This window comes from Mytilus californianus, unplaced genomic scaffold, assembly GCF_021869535.1.
Source record: "Mytilus californianus isolate M0D057914Y unplaced genomic scaffold, xbMytCali1.0.p SCAF_6, whole genome shotgun sequence".
Taxonomy (NCBI): Eukaryota; Metazoa; Mollusca; class Bivalvia; order Mytilida; family Mytilidae; genus Mytilus; species Mytilus californianus.
Genome location: NW_026262712.1, coordinates 111874049 through 111893995, shown reverse-complemented (window position 1 = coordinate 111893995; position 19947 = coordinate 111874049). Strand labels below are relative to the sequence as shown.

Sequence of the window (19947 nt, the reverse complement as noted above, 5' to 3'; positions counted from 1 at the left end):
ACCTTATCATCAGTAATCTGTGCTTCGATACTGACATAACTGCTAGTGGACTACAAGTGCTCTAGTGTATCATCACCTTATCATCAGTAATCTGTGCTTTGGTACCGACATAACTGCTGGTGGACTACAAGTGCTCTAGTGTATCATCACCTTATCATCAAAAATCTGTGCTTCGGTACTGACATAACTGCTAGTGGACTACAAGTGCTCTAGTGTATCATCACCTTTTCATCAGCAATCTGTGCTTCGGTACTGACATAACTGCTGGTAGACTACAAGTGCTCTAGTGTATCATCACCTTATCATCAGTAATCTGTGCTTTGGTACTGACATAACTGCTGGTGGACTACAAGTGCTCTAGTGTATCATCACCTTATCATCAATAATCTGTGCTTCGGTACTGACATAACTGCTAGTGGACTACAAGTGCTCTAGTGTATCATCACCTTATCATCAGTAATTTGGGCTTGAGTGTGTCTGATGAAGGTAAATCAAGCAAAGGTTTCGAACGCACTGAATTAATAAAGTGTTATTTTCCTTTTCAGAGAAGACTGATCATTTTATAAACACCAACCCCACCAATAACAGGAAGAGAGAGAGAGAGAGAGAGAGAGAGAGAGAGAGAGAGAGAGAGAGAGAGAGAGAGGAGGTGGATCGGGATTTCCGGTAGAATAAGCAGTTCTTTCCTTTCATTGGTGGCACTTTTCTCTTGCTCGTGACGAGTATAAATCGACAATAAACCGCATTCTGTGATTTCAAAAACGATGACTAGAAGATAAGGCTGAAGAATGTATGGAAGATATGTTTTCCTTTTTAAGTATCATGTGCTGTAAGCCTTTAACAATGAGCAAAACCATAACCGTAAACATGTAGTAAGCTATTGGTGTCCTCAGCCTGCCATTACGTAAAACTATAGACTGTTTTCATGTTATCGTAAACATTAATAACCATGACAACAAAATATATAATTTCTAACCAAAGTAAGATAACTCAATGTATGTATTCAATATTTCTATTAGTGGATACCAGTAATCCTAAGTTTAGTTAAAACAAAAACAGAAGATAGATGTGGGATTACAGTCATTACAGGTTTGCCGGAAGGTAAAACAGTTCCTGTTTCACTCGTGATGCCCCTTGTGCTGCTAATGATCAGTAAAACTGGCGATAAGTCGGATTATATGATCTTATAAACGAGGAAAAGAAGATAGAAAGGTTGTGGAAGGGAAGATTTTTCCCCTTTGGAGTCGAATGTGCAGCTGTGTTGACTATTGTACAGTCACTCAAAAAATTAATCAATTAATTAAAGAATGAAAAAAGAATTTATAAAATGTTTTCCTGAAAGACGATAAATCTTACCTGCATGTGGTCTTTCTGAAACAACTTTTAAAAAAAAAGAATATATCACTTTGTGGTCTGCCCTGCAAAAAAACAAATTGCTTAAATAATATCAAACATAATAATCATATCTTTATTTTTCCATCTGTGTAATTGTTTATGGAGTTTACACATGAAATTTACATAAAATTGTATCTACAAAATGTATAGACGGTTTTCATGTTCTTGTCGAAAATTAATATCATGGATGATAAAAATATGACAAAATGTATAATTTGTCAACAAAGAAAGATAACTTAATATATCTGTTCAATATTTCTTGGAATATGTATGATGCATTTCTTTTAGTGGAGTGACAAATCAAGAAAAAGTCGCTTATTTTAAGAGTTTAATGGACCGACATTCCTCAACGGCTGAAAATCCACATGATGATATAGTAAACATTATACTATCATTTTAGCCCTGTCGTAGAGTTTTCCCAAGGTGCAGTGTTTTTGTAAAATCGCGGTAAAGCGTGAGTTTCCGATTGTTTTCTTTTTCATCATCAAATAATTAATTCTTAAATGAAGATATTTGCTATTAAATGAAAGAGTAATGCATCAGCTTTCATTTAATATCAAAATTAAATATCATATAAAAATACACATAGAGTGAATATTATGGCATGGTATTGGTTGCAAAAATTTGATATTTTTCATTTAAATGCAATATTTCTGATTTAATTAGTATATTTCTTCATTTAAATGCAATATTTTTTTATTTGAATGGTATATTTTTTCATCTAAATGCAATATTTTTTATTCAAATGGTATAATTTTCATTCAAATGCAATAGTTTTTATTCAATTGGTATAAAATGCCATTTGAATGCAATACTTTTTATTCAATTGGTATAGTAGTTTTCTATTTATATGCAATAATTGCATTATGGGAAATTCTTTGACGTCATAAGGTCAAATTTGCAACAACGTTTGTGATTGGTCGGAAATTGTTTGGATTTCTCCCCTTTCTTTCTAAACATGGGTGACCAAGAATTAAAAAACGCGTCAGAATATCGCCCCTTTAACTAAATCTAATGTTCGTGCGAGTCCTGCACTGGCTTTTAAAATCTTGTGGTCATAATTAGTATTTCTATTGCAAAATTTAAGATGGTCAAAACGTTCGGTCCACTTTTCAAAAACCGTTTCATTGTAAATGGATTTATATGCAAGTATATTGTTTTTTTTAAATAGATTAGACACCGTTGGTTTTCCCGTTTGAATGGTTTTACACTACTAATTTTTTGGGGGCCCTTTATAGCTTGCTGTTCGGTTTGAGCCAAGGCTCCGTGTTGAAGACCGTACGTTGACCTTTAATGGTTTACATTTACAAATTATGACTTGGATGGAGAGTTGTCTCATCGGCACTCATACCACATCTTCTTATATCTATATACAACGTAAACCAGACGTTTCTCAGACTGTTTTCTTTTTTTATTAAATCCTTTGTCGCGCGTTGTGTACTGATTGATAACTTAGTCTGGGAGAACAAGATTTATTTCAGTACCAGTTGTAATTAGGTTTGAGCTAGTTATCGTTCGCTAGCTTCAGCCTGGTGAGCAAACTTCCAGTAATTGCAAATACTCTTATGTCGGTGCTTATTGTCTTAATGTTAGTTTTTTGTGTGTCTCGTATCGATCTTTTGAGTTAATTTGCTGATTTGTGCAGGTTGTTATGTTATTGTACTGTTACACCACTGTACCAGCTTCGGGATGGGTTGCTCACAAACATGTTGTTGTACTGTTACACCGTTGTCCCAGATTAGGGGGAGGATTGGGATCCCGCTAACATGTTAAAACCCGCCACATTCTGTATGTATGTGCTTGTCCCAAGTCAGGAGCCAGTAATTCTGTGGTTGCCGTTTGTTGCTTTGTTATACATATTTGTGTTTCGTTCATTTTTTTGTACATTAATTCGGCCGTTAGTTTTCTCGATTGAATTGTTTTACATTTTTGATTTCGGGGCCTTTTATAGCTGACTATGCGGTGTAGGCTTTGCTTATTGTCGAAGGCCGTACGGTGACTTATAGCTGTTGATTTCTGTGTCATTTGATCTCTTGTGGAGAGTTGTCTCATTTGCAATCATACCACGTCTTCGTTTTTATATCCACCCTGCCATATTCTTTATTTGCCTGTCCCAGGGATGGAGTTTAGTGGTTGTCGTTGGTTCCTGTCTCGACTCATATTTGATATTTTGTAAATTGTTTTGTTATGTATAATTAGGCTGTTAGTTTTTTTTTTTTTATTTTTCACACTTTTCATGTCGGGCCTTTTATAGACGACTTTACAGTATCAGGTTTTTGTCATTGTTGAAGGCCTTACGATTGTCTACAAAAAGCATTTGTCTACATGACGGCAAAAAGCTCTACAGAGCTTATGTTTGTAGTATTTCATGTAACCCGACTTAAAATAAATGATCTTATCTATAATTGCTTACATCCACTTCATATTTGAACTCCGGTTGATAGTTGCCTTATTAGCAATCATATTCCATCTCTTCATTTATATACTATATACGTGACTTCTAAACTCGTGTTTTCCTGAACAAGCATGAAATAATTTTCACTGGGCGTTAAAATTAGCAACAAACAATAATCAATTTAAACTTGTGTTAAATAATAGGAAAACCATTTGATATTTATTTATTTGTTGGGGTGGGGGACAGAAGGATTTCATATATGAATATGGTTGCCTGGTAAGAGCTGAAAAATAGGCATGATTATCGACAGATTGAAATGAATAATAATGCCCTCTCTTCCCTTCCCAATCCTTCGTCTATAAACTTAAACTGACCACCACGGAATAGCCCAATAGTGTTGAAAGTAGCGTTAAACACCAATAAATCAAAATCCCTTCCCTAGAATATTAAATAATCGTCCCTTAACTGTTATTGTCCGTGTAGTTCTTATATTTATCCAGCTTATCGTCCTACAGGGATGTCCTACTAAGGCTGTCATACCATAAAAACATGAATTGGGTTTACATAGAGAGGATAAGGGACGACATCAGAAAATCAATGAAGGATAAAAAACTTAATTCAAATAGTTTTTTTTTTGGGGGGGGGGGTCAAAATTGCTGCAAGTTTTGTTTAATTTACATCGATTTTATATATATCCTTATTGGTCAATCAATTTTTCCCAAATTAAGTTAAGAAGGGAAGGGGGGGGGGGGGGGGGGGGGGGTAGGGGGTCAGTGAAAAAAACTATATGAATTAAGTTTTTTTTTATCCTACATTGAACTTTTGATGTAGTCCCTAATGTGCAAAAAAATAGATAAGGGGCGGGACCAAACCTATAGATAACATAATAAAGAAATGATGAAATATACAGAATACGTTGATTGACTTTTGGTTGCCTTATGTCCAGTGGCAAATATGTCACGCATGTTTAGGACAAATATAATAGAGATCAAAGGATAAAGAATAGAGTGAAATGGTAAAAACTAAAAGATATAGAATTATAGAAACGATCTTTGATCTGAAACCCCTACCCTCACACACACACCATAACCATTACTGTCAATACTCGCATATATACATCTCTTTACAAATATCTAAATTTGAACCTAACCCACAAAATAAACTTGTATACCCCTTCCCAATGCAGTATTGAAAAGTACTAAATATGAAGTTCACGCCTCATATAGTGAAGTCCTATGTCATAGGACTATTGTTGTAACATGGGTTAGTAACTGGTTCCAATTTATCCTGAATTGTCTTTATTAAAGAATTAGTTCCGGAGTATAACAGCTTATGTCTCTACTTGTGGGTTTCTGGTTCTGCTGTCGTAATAAGGTGATTTTTTTTCTACATGTAGTAAAAAAGAGGGGGCTTAGTCATGTTGCGCTCCCTTTTCCTATTTTCCCCTGACTTATGAATTGCTGTATTTTTCATAATGAATGAAATATGCATTTTCTTAATTTTTGTAAATAAGAATATAAATTTGTATCAATGTTTATGTCTAGATGTTTGAATAAGTACAGATGTTAAGGTTTAATATCTTTTGGGGTGTTTTTATTCTTATTGAATTTTTCGAATAGACTAATTTCCGTAGTTAAAGATATTATTTTATCATTTTCTTACATGTTGGAAGCGGGGGTATACATCACTAATCTCTGGCAATCAGGCATAAATATGACAAGCTGAATTCATGAAGCATTCCCAGAGCATGATTCCATAGAAAAATTTTCTCAGTTATCATGAGGGACTACCGAGAACTTGTCCAAAATGTCAAAAAATGGCGATTTTTTAAAATCCCCCTTTTGACCTTTGACCAGTTTTCAAAAATCTGCAACACTTTGTCACTCTACGACATGCCTTAATCAAAGGGTATTATATGTATCTCCAAAAAATAATAACAAAATTAGCCGTGAGGTATTTCGGTCCATTAATTTTTTTTAATTTACCTTACTTGTCGCCATACTATTTTAGTTACAGGTCAACCTATATAGCTATGGGATGATGAAATAGTCAGCTACAAATAACATCATGCACCAATTATTCAAACTTATGTCATGCATGTATCAATGCCTATAAACCATACTATTTCTTTAAGGATGTGATGCATCGCTGAACTACTTTCTTACTAAAAAAATCATTATGGCACTGTTTTAAATTTGTCAGGGACCTGTTATACCTTGCTTTGCTCATTGTTGAAGGCCGTACGGTGATTAATAGTTGCTGACTTTTAAGTAATTTGGTCTCTGTGGAGACTTGTCTCATTGGCAATCATACCACATATTATTTTTATATTGTAATGTAAAACAGAAATTATGACGGAAATACTTTGATCATCAAACTCAAAGACAGCCGACTACAACTTTCATTATCAGTTTATAATAATTACTGGTTTTTGTTTCGAGGATTTTTGTGTTATGCTTTAATGATATTTGGTAAAATTACTGGGATTGTCTCATAATAAAAAAAGTAGTAAACAATTAGCATTTCAAGGTAAAAGTTGCCGATAACCGTTAAACAAGATTCATTGAATTCAATAAAGATTGTTGTCGGTTTACAAGTCCTGCAGAGGTCTCCACAATTTGCCTGAGCTTTTGTCTTGCGTGCCTCCGTAAAGGTTTTCTCTCGATATGAAAATGAGGAGATGTGTTATGATTGCCAATGAGACAACTATCCACCAGAACTTAAAGGAAATGATAGTGAGCAATTATATGCCATCTTACGGCCTTCCAAAATGAGAAAACCCATACCGTATAGTTTGCTATAAAAGTTCCTGATATGAAAAATGTGAAACAATTCAAACGAGAAAACTAACGACCTAATTTATAACAAAACAATTTACGAAAAATAAATATGACAGACATGAACCAACGACAACAACTGTACTACAGGCTCCTGACTTTGGGCAGGCATATAAAGAGTATAGGTACATGACTGTGAGCCCCCGAACCCTCTTCTTACCCGGGACAGTGGTGTAACAGCACAACATGAGAACAAACTGTAAAGATCAGTTGCAATTTACTTAACTCAAAAATATCGGTACGAGACACAAAGACAACTAGCATACACACAATAGACTTAGAGCACCAAAATAAGGGTACTCGCAGTTACTGAAAGCGAGTTCAAAGCTAATTACAACTAATAGATAAATCGTGTTCTCCCAGACTAAAGTCGTCTGCTTTGCTGACTCGCAAATGGCGTGATTACGGAACGCCGATTTGGATGAATTTTATCTCACCTCACATTCAACCGAAAAATTTATCGGTGGATCAGGTCAATTTTGTCTCATCATCATGTACTGCTGTGTGTCATTTTGATGGTCTAAAAAATCATCGTAACAAATGTTTCCCTCGTTGTCAGCTTTAACTTGCGTATGCATGGCGTGGTAGTGACGATGACCGGAAAAATACAGTTCATGCGGCTCAACTTGTGTCCTATATATTTCTACAGAAGTGCCGTCTATTGCATCGACGGCAGCAGGGATATAAGGCCAAATATTTCGTTTTCCTCTCCAATTGTTCAGAGCAGGCCACTGCACGAACGACTCCAAAGCTCTTTGAAATATTTGAATACATGTATTAATTTCCGCGAGAATCGTGTCAACACTAACATGGAAAATCAACCAGAGAATACGGTATGATGAATACGACTGAAACCACATTATATACAACATGTTTCTGTGATAATCTGTTGGGTCTCCCAGTATCTTGTGACAAACGAGTCCTTGACAAGCTGCAGAATATCTATCATGTTTTCAGGGGTTTCGCCGGTTGCAAGATAAAACAAATGTCTGTGTTTAAAATATATTTTTGGTTACCGTAATTTTCAAAAATAAATACAAGAAAATAGTGATATTATAAATTTGTGCAGCTATGTGATGGACAGATTTAGATTGAAGAGTGCATTTAATATTAAATTAAGATAAAACATACATACTACAGAATAGATTAGAATATAAAACTAAGGAGATGTGGTATGATTACAAATGAGACAACTATTTACCAAAGTTCAAATGAAGTGGATGTAAGCAATTATAGGCAAACTTACGGCCTTCAACGATGAGAAAACCTCATACCGTGTAGTCAGCTATAAAAGGCCCCGACATGTAAAATATGAAACAATTCAATTGAGAAAACGAACGGTCTAATCTATATAATTACAAAATAATTTACGAAAAACAAATATGACAGATTGTATTTTCCAAATTGCAGTGCCTATAATGAGCATATAAATCAGATACAATGATTGAACTACACAGATAAAATAATTAATAAAAATAGGTTTTAGTTCATTACTCATACTAAATAGTTAGTATTTACAAAATCAAAATTCAGTCAAAACGAATTATTAAGAAATAACGTAAGACACCTCTTATTACTGGTTTCATGAAGTCTCCTAACATTTAATTGAAATCGGCAGTTTTTGTGAGAAACCAGTCAGTATTTATAATCAGAATGAATTTAACTATTATAATCCATGTACTGTAGTAAGTATATCATGCATATTTTACTGTCTAAGGATGTAAAAAATGTCCAGAGTTTAATTAAATATATTATTTTGCAAAGTTCTAGATGATATCATGCCGATTAAAACAAAACAAAATGTTCCTAAATCATACTATTATTCATTTGTTTTAACTGAACTTATTGTAAATAGTGTGTGTGTATAGTTTACATACATTTTACCTTTTACCTCCAAACGAGGGGTGTTCCTATACAGAGGAAGCTCGTTCGAAGAAAAGAAAGTTTTTATCGTTATCCACTTCAACAGAATGGCTCTATGAAACGTACCCTGTTATGTTAAAGTGTCACAAACCTGTTTGAAATATACAAAAGTTGATGGGTCCTAAATATTTCACCAAAATACTGTCATGACTACGTTTAATTTTACCGTGGTAAAATGTGTGTCATCAGCTAATTATTGTTGCCTGAATATACATGTGCATTCTTAGGCAATCAGAAAAAAATAAACTTTTCATACGTCAGCCATTTGAAATTAAATATACCAAGTCATATGTAGATTAATTTCGGGTTGTATTAATTTATTTTTACGGACAAAATTGTAGAAAATTAAAAAAAGATCAAAGTAGTTTTCCAGTTTTTCTACATTTTATTACCAAGCTTTTAACTCCACAAGGCAACAAAAGAGACGGAAGAAACCATGAGGGAAAATAAAAACTCAAAAGAGACGGAAGAAATCATGAGGAGGAAACTCGTAAGCCATAGAGAGATTGACAAAATCATGACAAACAAAAACACCAAGAAAAAAGACAAATAGACAAACAACTGTCTAAAACACACTAAATAAATGATAAAGTTTTTGGCAAAACAACCCCGCAAAACATGGGATGATCTCAAAGCTGATCTAAGATGAATTTGGCTTTAATATTCTTTTTATGTCAAATCTGGTAATGTTAGCTCTTCACAAGTTTAGGTAATTATACATCCTTGGCTTTTAAATGGTGAGGTTCAGCGTTTCTGAAGAAGGTAAATCCAAAAAAGTGCCTTCGGAAGAACCAAACCTATAAAGTGTTGTTTTCACAGTAAATTATTTACACATTAGTATGTTTGAGGGTGCTTGAGAGAAGAGGAAGAGGGCGAACATCCCTTTCGGTGCCGAAGTAAATCGATAAAGGTACATGTGGTACAAACACATTTTTATTAGTAACATATGAATAAAACAAATCTCTATAATAAACAACTTGCTACTAAATACACACATGTTGTAATTTTAAGGGTTTTTTCTTGACATGTAAGCCAGCCGAATTTGGGAAACCCCCTGAGGTGACCATAACATATCCATCTTGGAATATTGATAAATCGTTTGTGGTAGGAAGAAAAATGAAGTATTACATAAAGTGATTTATAATAAATTTATTTCAAAGTCACGATTGCGGTTTACATAATAAAAACATCTTGTCCTAAAAATTAGACACACAAAAAATTGAGCGTATTCAAATTACAATAAAAATCTATAATAATATATTCCAAATAAAATTCAACGAATGTGAATTTTTTTGTAATTTGTGACATGTTTTTCTGTCACTTTAAAATGCATTAATTTTGTTTGATACGAATTCTTTTATTTTAATTTTCCGGTTTATTGATATTTATATTGGTATGTCAACGATCGCAGTGTTTTTCATCTAGGAGAAAAGACATAATAAATAGTTTCAAGGAAGTAACTCTACATATCGTTGTTTTTGTTACATAAACAGTTTTCTGGTTATTATAACTCTTTTTATAGAGTATCATGTTCATTTTCTCTTTCAAAGCTTAAATCAGATGCAGTTAATATTAAGGTAAGAATGGCAAACGAGCTTCCGGATTCTCACAATAGTAAGCTGTCTCCTAGAATTATCTTAACTATCTTCACATTACGTGTTCTATTTTGTATTGAATCCTTATAATAAAAAGATAACTTTTATAGAGATGACGCACTGTCATAAGAGCTTCTGAAAACCATATTCTGTCGTTTCAATTACCAAATGAAAATAACTCTTTTATTAGGTCGTGGGTACGAAGCGATTTCGGGCTTTATCTTCATCAAGAAGACTCAGACCCAAACATTTGTAAGCCAAAGATGGACAAGCAAAGAGCTATACGACCTAACGATACCTACAAAATAGCCAATATAAAAATATGAAGATATGGTATTATTGCCAATAAGACCACTCTCCACCAGAGATCAAATGACGTAGAATTTAACAACTATTAGTCACCGTACGGCTTTCAACAATGAGCAAAACTCACTACACATAGCAAGCTACAAAAGGCCTACAAAAAATCATCTAAGGTCAACTTAGCTTGAAAGAATGGAAACTTTAGTTTTCTCCTTGTAAATGCTCAACGTCGCGTCAGCGCGACCCTGTTATATCCCGACGACACTAAGGGAGCTACCATTTGATTTTTATGGGGGGGGGGGGGGGGGGGGGGGGGGGGGGGGTGCTAGGATGAAAAATTTTGTCCTGCCTTTTTATTTTTCCCTCTATTCGGTCCTGCCTTTTTATTTTTTACTCTATTCGGTCCTGCCTTTTTTTTTAGTTTATCTTGACTATTTTTTTACATAAATTGTCATCCTGCCTTTTTGTTTTGCAAATAATCTTATCCTGCCTTTTTTTTTACTCAAAACTCCTGTCCTGCCTATTTTTTCAAATTTCATCCTATCCCCCCCCCCATAAAAATCAAATGGTAGCTCCTTAAAAGCTGGAAAGTTGAATTTGGAAAGTTTTTTCTACATTATCAAATTTTTACATCTTAATATTATTAAAAGGAGATGTGGGGTAAAGGTCAATGAGACAGCAACCAAAAACAAATACCCCAAAAAAACACCTTGAGGTCAACATAAATAGATACACCTTGAGGTCAACATAAATAGATACTTTTAATTTTATCAAGTTTCACATAGCTTTAGTCCCTCCGGAAAGAGAAAATTACAATGTACCAAAAATTTTCAAAAGGCAACTTCAAAAAAAAAAAAAACGTACCGATTTTCAACTAAAGAAAATGGGTACTTCACTAAAAATTATAGCAACTGTTACTTTTTGTCTTTTTTCTATAGAATATTCAAATCTCCATATAATGGTAGTCAAATGGTGTTAGTGATAAATCAAATTTACAGAATGTGAGTTGTTTTGGGGGATTTTTGAAAATTTAAAAACATTTTTTGTACATTTAGTTTTGTTCAGTAGTAGTTAAATGTACTAGCTTTCTGTACAGTAAAAATACATTGTGACCAGAGTTATGAGGGTGTGGATGGGGGTTTACAGAATAGAGAATAATGGGCAAAAAATATAAAGAATAGAGAAAATGGATAAAAAATAAAGAATAGAGAATAATGATGTGCTAAAATACAAAGAATAGAGAATGATGGGCAAAAAGTAAAAAGAATGGAGAAAAATGGACCAAAAAAAAAAAAAAAAAAAGAAAATAATGAGGTGCTATAAAAATATAAAGAATAGAGAATAATGGGCATAAAATATAAAGAATAGAGAATATTGGACCAAAAAAATATAAAATAGAGAATAATGAGGTGATAAAATACAAAGAATAGAGAATGATGGGCAAAAAGTAAAAAGAATGCAGAAAAATTGCCTAAAAAATTAAAAAATACAGAAACGGAGGACAGCCATTAGGATCCTCAATTATAACTGGTAAAGCGACCGGAAACGATAGCTAAAAACACATAGCAACCTGGAAAACAGACCTTATTGTATATCCCGTAGTGGTAACCGGTAACAGGGTGTGTGCCTAATCTGTCAAAATATGCAGTGATTAGTTGAACAATTTGTCAGTAATGATCAAGTGAAGTAATGAACAACATGGCATTGCTATTATTTAATTTCACCGTCGACGTTATGTATACATGCAAAAAATAAGTATTTAATTAACTTTGTCATATTTTTTTTAAAATGAATGTTGGATTTATTCTCTATCCTTTTTTCCTAAGATCAATGATCAGATTATCATGATCATAGAATAAAATACGAGTATCTTCAATAAAAGGGATTACACGAGAAAATATCTACCCCCAGTCCCTCGTCCTTACTTTACCAATATCAATCCAGATAGGGCCTGTATATCGTAGTGTGATTGTTATAATGTTGTAAGTCCCATTTTTCTAAGCGTTGGGAAATTGAACATGAAGTTTAAAAACGCGATATCATAAATATTTGACAGAGATATAAAACGTTATGTAGGAATTAAATTTACGGAAAGGAAGAATAACTCTTTGTTCAATTTTCTTTTGTATAGTAAAGCATCTTAAATAAATATCGCACATCCTTTTCTGGAGATAGAACACATCATTCGAATCCAATTTTAGAAACGAATCCCTATATTTCTATTAGAGATAGATCATGAATTTTTCAATTGTAAAATATCCCCAATTCGGGAATGCTTTAGTTATTTTGCGAAGAATTACTCATAGATTGAGTTCAAACCATGCAAACAATTTAAGTATTGCACTACTAAGATGATTTTAATAAGAATACAGCAAATGTAAAAAGTGGAGACACAGCACTATAAAATTATTAGTAGTTCTCTGAACTCCCAGTCTCCAACTAGATGATTGATTGATTGGTGACTGCGTTTTACGCCGCATCAGCACAAAAAGGCTATATCGAGGCGACCCGACTAGATGAATAAGCTATTATAATTCAATGGCAGTGTGGATATAGAACATACAGTCTAGTTCTGACAAAAGCTCGTAGAATGTAGAAATCCCGATACATAGGGAGATAGACAAATGCATCTGGATATCAAGTATATAACTATCTCCATTTTTAGCAAAAGTGGACATACTAGTCATTTTGGGGCCCTTTATAGCTTGCTGTTCGGTGTGAGCCAAGGCTCCGTGTTGAAGGCCGTACTTTGACCTATAATTGTTAACTTTTTATACATTGTGACTTGGATGGAGAGTTGTGTCATTGGCACTCCTACCACATCTTCTTATTTATATGTAACACTATAAGGCTCACACGACGATATGTTAGTGTGACGCTTCCCTAAGTATATGTAATACTAGGGAATAACTTCTTTGTCATATATTAATGTTTTTATCATTCGGATAATATGTTGTTGATAACAGATGTTTGATAGTCGCCGCTAAATTTATTCATATTTTGGGATTTTCTCAGTGCTATTCAGAATTTTCATATATTGTACAGACACCTGTCTATTGTTGAAGACTGGTTGTTAACCGTCAGACGATTCGATTTTGTTTTGTCTATGGGTTGCTGTCCCATTGATAAAAATCTCATATCTCCTTTTCTTCATATTTAAATGTTATTCAACATTATGTAGGCTATCAACCTATATAATAAATGGTTTACAGCTCTATGAAAAGATACAAATAGTACTCCTCCTCCAGCTATAATTGACCTCGTAAAACTGTTCTAGACAAAGCAGGAGTGCCACAACGTATTCCTTCACCATTCAATTCACTTTGTTATACAATACTTAAAAAGACGTTTATCCAAATTAAGTTAAGACGACTATTTTAAAATTTTGTGGTAATTTCCCAGTTTTGTTTTAAGGTTAACCAAAGGTCTCACTGAAAAAAACAATATATCATTATCTGTAAAATACCTTGTGAGAGATGATCAGGTAAAAAAACGTATTGGATATAAACAAAATATACGTACATTTCTCATAAATATGTCATTATTTACAGGCTAATTATAGATCAATTTGTATCGTAGTTATCCTTTGTCAAAACGATGATTGTCAGGGATGATATCATCTGACGTTTAGGATGCATGAACCAATGAGAACAGTCTATTGACTGAATTGAAATATTTCATTGTTATACTATACGATGGCGAAGATGACGAATATAAAACGAAAAAAGTTCAAATGATAAACATTATCGTAAAGGTGTTTGGGAGGTAACAATGAAGACATCAGCTATTGTGGCAGTTTTGTTGGTTCATATATATCTAGCAAACGGTGAGTTGTACATAATTTTTAAAAGCTATCAATGCTCATGCATTCGCATGGTTGTCATATATACTCACCCTGCACGTGAAAGAATTAGAAAAAAAGATAAAACAATAAATCGCATTAAGTCTGATAACGTTTGTATACTTGACTTTAATACAAAATAAGATTAAAAAACAAAAGACTATAGGTTGAGAAAACAAGGTTTATTTATTGGTTGAATTTTGGTTGACTTATCTTTGAGTAACTCCGAGACTTTTTAGATCGATACTTTGTGTCGTTTATTAGTTTATTAGTTTTGTTCTTTTTTTCTCTTCCATATCGTCTAATACATAGTAATTGCATCGATATGATATAAGCGGTTCACACAGATGCCTCGCTTGAATTTTGTTTAACATGTTTAAGTAGTATATAGTAAAATGAAAATGGAAACATTCTTACAAGAATTTAAGTCTGGTATAATGAGTTTATGTAAACTATGCGAACTTTTCAAAGTTAATGACCCATTACTTAGGGTGCAGGGCCGAATAATATATAAAATACAATTGCATACACAATAATGATTGACTTTCATTCAGTGACATAATTATTAGAACTGCTATATCTCTCGAATATATTTCCTCATATAATCACAAACTTTAATGTGTAAACTATTCAAAGTTTCTAAGTCTATGAACCATGATGGAGAAGACGATCATATAATATCCATTGAAATGAGATCTGCTAATGCTAGTACAACTACACACCAACTATAGCATTGGCTTACCGTAAGTGGTTCCCCTAAACTGATATAATCACAAACTTTAACATGTTAATTTTATAAAAGTGTTGAGTTAATAGAGCATGATTGTGATGGCGGGGCAAAATATTCTCCTTGGAAATTCAATGTGCCAAATCTAATACAAATTAGAATTAAAATCAAAATTAAAATTCTTCTATCAACCTAATCACAGGGTCCACATACAGGCATATAAATCATAACAAATACATATTTACAATATAGAAACTTTCATTCATCCTTTCACACAACTATCATACTGATTGAAATTGATTGATCACAACACAATTATAAACATATTAATGGTGTAATACAAATACATACCTCCACGACAAAACATAATGAAAGGGAGATCTCCATACCTTTAGGCCTTTGAGCTATAACTTCTCCAAAACTAAACAAAACTTAAATTATATGATGTTAAATTTGTCTGTTATTCTTTGAGTGCCTTGTAAATTTTGATCAAGAATCATTTCTTGTGGCGTATATTTTGCTCATTGTTGTGACAATTGCAAATTCCAGAGCCCACATTAGGCTCATTTTAAACCCTTCTCGATCTTAAAATAATTTTGAAACTAATTTCCAGAATCCTTTCACAGATCACAAACCAAATCAACAGCATAAATAAAATTGAACTAAAATCAAACAAAAGTTCAAATCAACAATGCGATATGTTCTTGTCTTGTAGTAATGTAAACACAAAATACCGAGAACTCGTAATTGAATAAACTAATTGGTTTTTCTCGCTAGAATTGTTTCGTGTCTTTTCATGTCGTTGTCTTTTACAGCTGACTATACGGTGTTGTTTTTTTCATGGTTGAAGGTCGTACGGTGACCTAGTTGCTTACTTCCGAGTCATTTGAACTGGCAAACATAACATATCTCCTTATTTTATATAGCACCATCGGGTTCACTAACAACCACAAGCTTGAGAAGACAAATAGATTAAATAGTATTGAATATCTAAACGTAAACTGTTTTGAACAGATATATTTTTGAAATAATTAGAAAGACCTCTACTACATCTATTTTTCTTATATTTAATTGTGAAACTACACCTTTAAATCGAGGCAAGCGCCAGCGGGAAACCGACACCTTCGTCATCAAAACATAGTATTTACAAACAATATTGTATGATTGTAGTAAAACATGCAACAATATACTTGGAAATATTTAAGTCTAATAATTACAATTAACGGTAAAATAACATAAATACTGGTTGTAAACCTATGTAAAAATGGGAAACACATTCTCGAAGTAAATATTGTATTCTAAATTACTTTTCAGCGACTCTTGTTGACGACTTTACTGCATTAGATTTGTGGTAAAAAAAGGATGTATCTTTATGTTTTTTTTTACGAAATTAATAAATGTTAAAGTGTAAAACTATCAGAAACAATAATATTTTTTAAATCGTACATCAGATATAGAAGTTGCTGGACAAAACTTTTAATTAATATTCTACAAAAATGTAGAGCTGCACACCGTCGAATGACGTCCTTAATTCAATAAATGAAACTTAACACCTTGCGCAAAACGTCCTTTATTTCATCAATAAAACTTCAAAACTTGCAAAAGATGTCCTTTAAACAATCAATAAAACTTTATCCCAGGCGAAAGATGCCCATTAAACGACAAATAAAACTTTATCCCAGGCGAAAGATGCCAAATAAACCATACATAAAACTTTATCGCATGCGAAAGATGGCCATTAGACCATCAATAAAACTTTATCCGAAAGATGCCCACCATACCGTTTTTAAAGCTGCATATCTAACGAAAAATATGTTTTGTATGTCTGAAAATAACGTTGGAAACGTTATCATAAGCAATGCATCTAAACTTAAAGTATCATACAAATGAGCCAGAAACTTCTGTCTTCATTTAAATTTATAATATTTTCATTCATTTGTGAACATTTTAATGTATAACGATTTAGTTGAATTGGTATCAATATTTGTAAACTTAATATTTATTTTTGTATACATTTCAGGCCATTCGTATCGGTATAATAGAAACAAGAAAGTTTTCAGATCGAAAGTCAAGAAGCGTGTTCTGAAAGATTTCCTACATAAGAAGTCATCGGATCCATGTCCACCTGTCGCATGTGACCAAGAATTTATTCCTGAGGAATGCCGGATGAAGACGTATTTCTTTAAAAATGGTTACAAATGTCAAGGTTGTGACAATAATAAATGTCCAAAGAAAATTAAGGAATTAAAACGTTTGGTGAAAAAAGAACAAGTACATTCAATAAAAAAACAGAAACATATTAAACCAATTCTACCGAAAACAGTCAAAGTTGTTGAAATCCATAGGGAAAAAGAGAAAAGAAGACCTTCTATCCGAGATCATTTTCCAGATATGTCAGTTCGAACGCCTTTTGATGATATTCACCGTTCAGGTATCTTTCCAGATTCGTCCGTTCGGCTGACCCCAGACAGCATCGGCAGTCTAGGTTCTTTATCTGATTCGTCTCTTCGGCTTCTCCAAGACAGCATTCGAAGACGAGGCTCTTTATCCGATTTGTCCGTTCGGCTGCCCCCAAACAACATTGAAAGTCCAGGTTCCTTTCCTGATTTATCCATTCAACTGTCCCCAGATAACATTGGAAGGCTAGGCTCTGTATCCGATTTATCCGTTCGGCTGCACGAAAACAACATTGCAAGTCCAGGTTCCTTCCCTGATTCATCCATACGAGTGTCCCCAGAGAACATAAGAAATCAAGAATCTTTACTGGATAATTCATTGCTGCTGCGCCAAGACAACATTGTGAGTCGTGGTCCTTTAGTCGATTCATCAATTCGGTTGTTTCAGGATAACGTAGAACCTTTAAGTCCTTTTCCAGGTTCGTCAGTTGGATTACCAGCAGATAGTGTCGGACCAAACGATAACCCAGTTGCTCCACCTGTTGCCCGACCAGTTTCTCCACTACCTGCTGCACGACCAGATTCTCCGCCACCTGCTGCACGACCAGATTTCCCGCCACCTGCTGCACGACCAGATTTCCCGCCACCTGCTGCACTACCAGTTTCTCCACCACCTGCTGCACTACCAGTTTCACCGCCGGTTCAACCAATTATTACATCCGACGTTGGACAACAAAGAAGAGATCCTCTTACAGTTCTTGATGCGCCTCCATCTGACAACGAATTCGTCAACAGAGTTAGATTTGATAGCAGCAATGCAAACTTATTACAACCACCTGCAGATGCTAGTTTAACTGAAAATATTCAAAATCCATTCATAAATCAAAATACAATGCAGAATCCGTTTTTACAAAACATGCCAGCACCATTACAAGGTCAGCAAAATAATAACCTTTGGCCTCAATCTCAAGGTTTTATGCCTCAAAATTTACAAGGTGGAGGCCAATCTCCTGAAATGCAATTGCTTCAAAATCAGCAGATATTGGACCAACTCAGAGGACAACAAGCTGCATTAGAATTTCAAATACAACAATTAAGAGGTCAACAGCAAGCGCCAACATTTGGACAATTCCAAATGCCTCAGTTTCCTATTGGTGGAATACCGCAGACTCAACAAGGTTTACCTAACAATGGGATTTCTCAAAATTTTCAAGGTTTTCCAGCTAATGGAGTAAATCCAAATCTACCGGGACAAGGATTCCCGGGGTTTGTACCACAAGGATTCCCAGGTTTTGGACAAAACACAAATCCTTTTATGGCTGGAATGCAACAACCAGCATCAAACCAAAACTTAGGACTTAACCCAAATGGCCAAATATCTCAGTTTCTAAACCAGTTGCCTCCAGTTCCAGGTATAAATTCTAACTTTCAAGGTCAAGTGCCTTTGAATGGCAACTTTCAAGGCCAAGTACCTTTAAATGGAAATTTTCCAGGTCAAGCTCCTTTAAATGGAAACTTTCTAGGACCTACATTAACCGCCGCTAACCCATTGGCATCTGTCCAAGGATTTGCGAATCAAGGCCAAAGCAATGTGCAAACATCAAATACTGGTGGTTTTGTTGATCCCGTTACAAACCAAGCTTTACCGGCTAGCTCTAATAGTTTACATGGTCCCGTTACTCAACAGTAATTATATTGATTTGTTATTTTATTGACTCTGAATTGACTATTTATTTATTTGGTGAGCAGATTACAAGCAAACATAGAAATCCATACTTTTATTTTATAAAATAAACCTGATTACTTAGTTTTAGTTTTTAATCTTATTAATCGGCCCTCAATGCACTTCAACTTCGTACTATACTTGGCTTTTAATTATTTGAATTCGAGAGTCACTGATTAGTCGTTGAGTTGACGAAATGCACACCTGGCGTACAAAATTAAAAGGCTGGTATTTTTGATGAGTTTTTTCAATATGAAAATAACGAATCATTTCACAGGTGTGTGTGTGTATTATAATGACAGGTTTCGAGTAAGCAAGCAACGCTTGTTTAAATTCAATAGACAACAGGGAACACCGTGTAAAGCACAAACCTATAAAAGTTACATTGACAAAATGTATACAAACAACAAATTAAAAACTTAGACAATACAGATGTCTTTTATTATGGAATTGAACTGCCTTCTTGGTATCTTGCCCTATTTCTTCTGGACAATACTTACTGAAAATAAGCATTTCAAGTATTCTAATAATCTCTACTGTAAACTTCTGTCAGCATTGGTGTTAAATGCTTGATTGTACATTTAATTTGCTATTACGTATAACTCTTTGTTTTAGTTTTCCTTATTACAATATTCAAATTGCAACCACATAAATATGATGCTATTTCACGAAAAAGATGAATTTTATTGAATATGACTGTTGCTATTTTTTAGACACTATATATACGCTGTGCATGAAATAGGAAAATAATAAGGCTGAACATGCACTAAATATTTATATTCATTATGAATAAACACATTTTGTCGATTGAG

At 33.8% G+C, this 19947-nt stretch overlaps 1 protein-coding gene across 1 annotated transcript; it reads left to right on the top strand.

The window, feature by feature from the left end:
* The first annotated feature begins 9284 nt into the window (after positions 1 to 9284).
* Positions 9285 to 19102, top strand: LOC127706723 (histone acetyltransferase p300-like). The gene is made up of 3 exons (XM_052211381.1): positions 9285 to 9312; positions 17037 to 17447; positions 17892 to 19102. Exons 1-3 carry the CDS (start codon positions 9285 to 9287, stop codon positions 19100 to 19102), a joined length of 1650 nt encoding a protein of 549 aa, XP_052067341.1.
* The last annotated feature ends 845 nt before the right edge of the window (positions 19103 to 19947 follow it).

Coding starts and splice junctions, on each gene's coding strand:
- LOC127706723 (XM_052211381.1), top strand. CDS start 9,285: ATGGTGAGGTTCAGCGTTTCTGAAGAAG. Junction 9,313..17,036: donor GTTCAGCGTTTCTGAAGAAG/GTAAATCCAAAA, acceptor TATACATTTCAG/GCCATTCGTATCGGTATAAT. Junction 17,448..17,891: donor TGATGATATTCACCGTTCAG/GTATCTTTCCAG, acceptor GTCCTTTTCCAG/GTTCGTCAGTTGGATTACCA.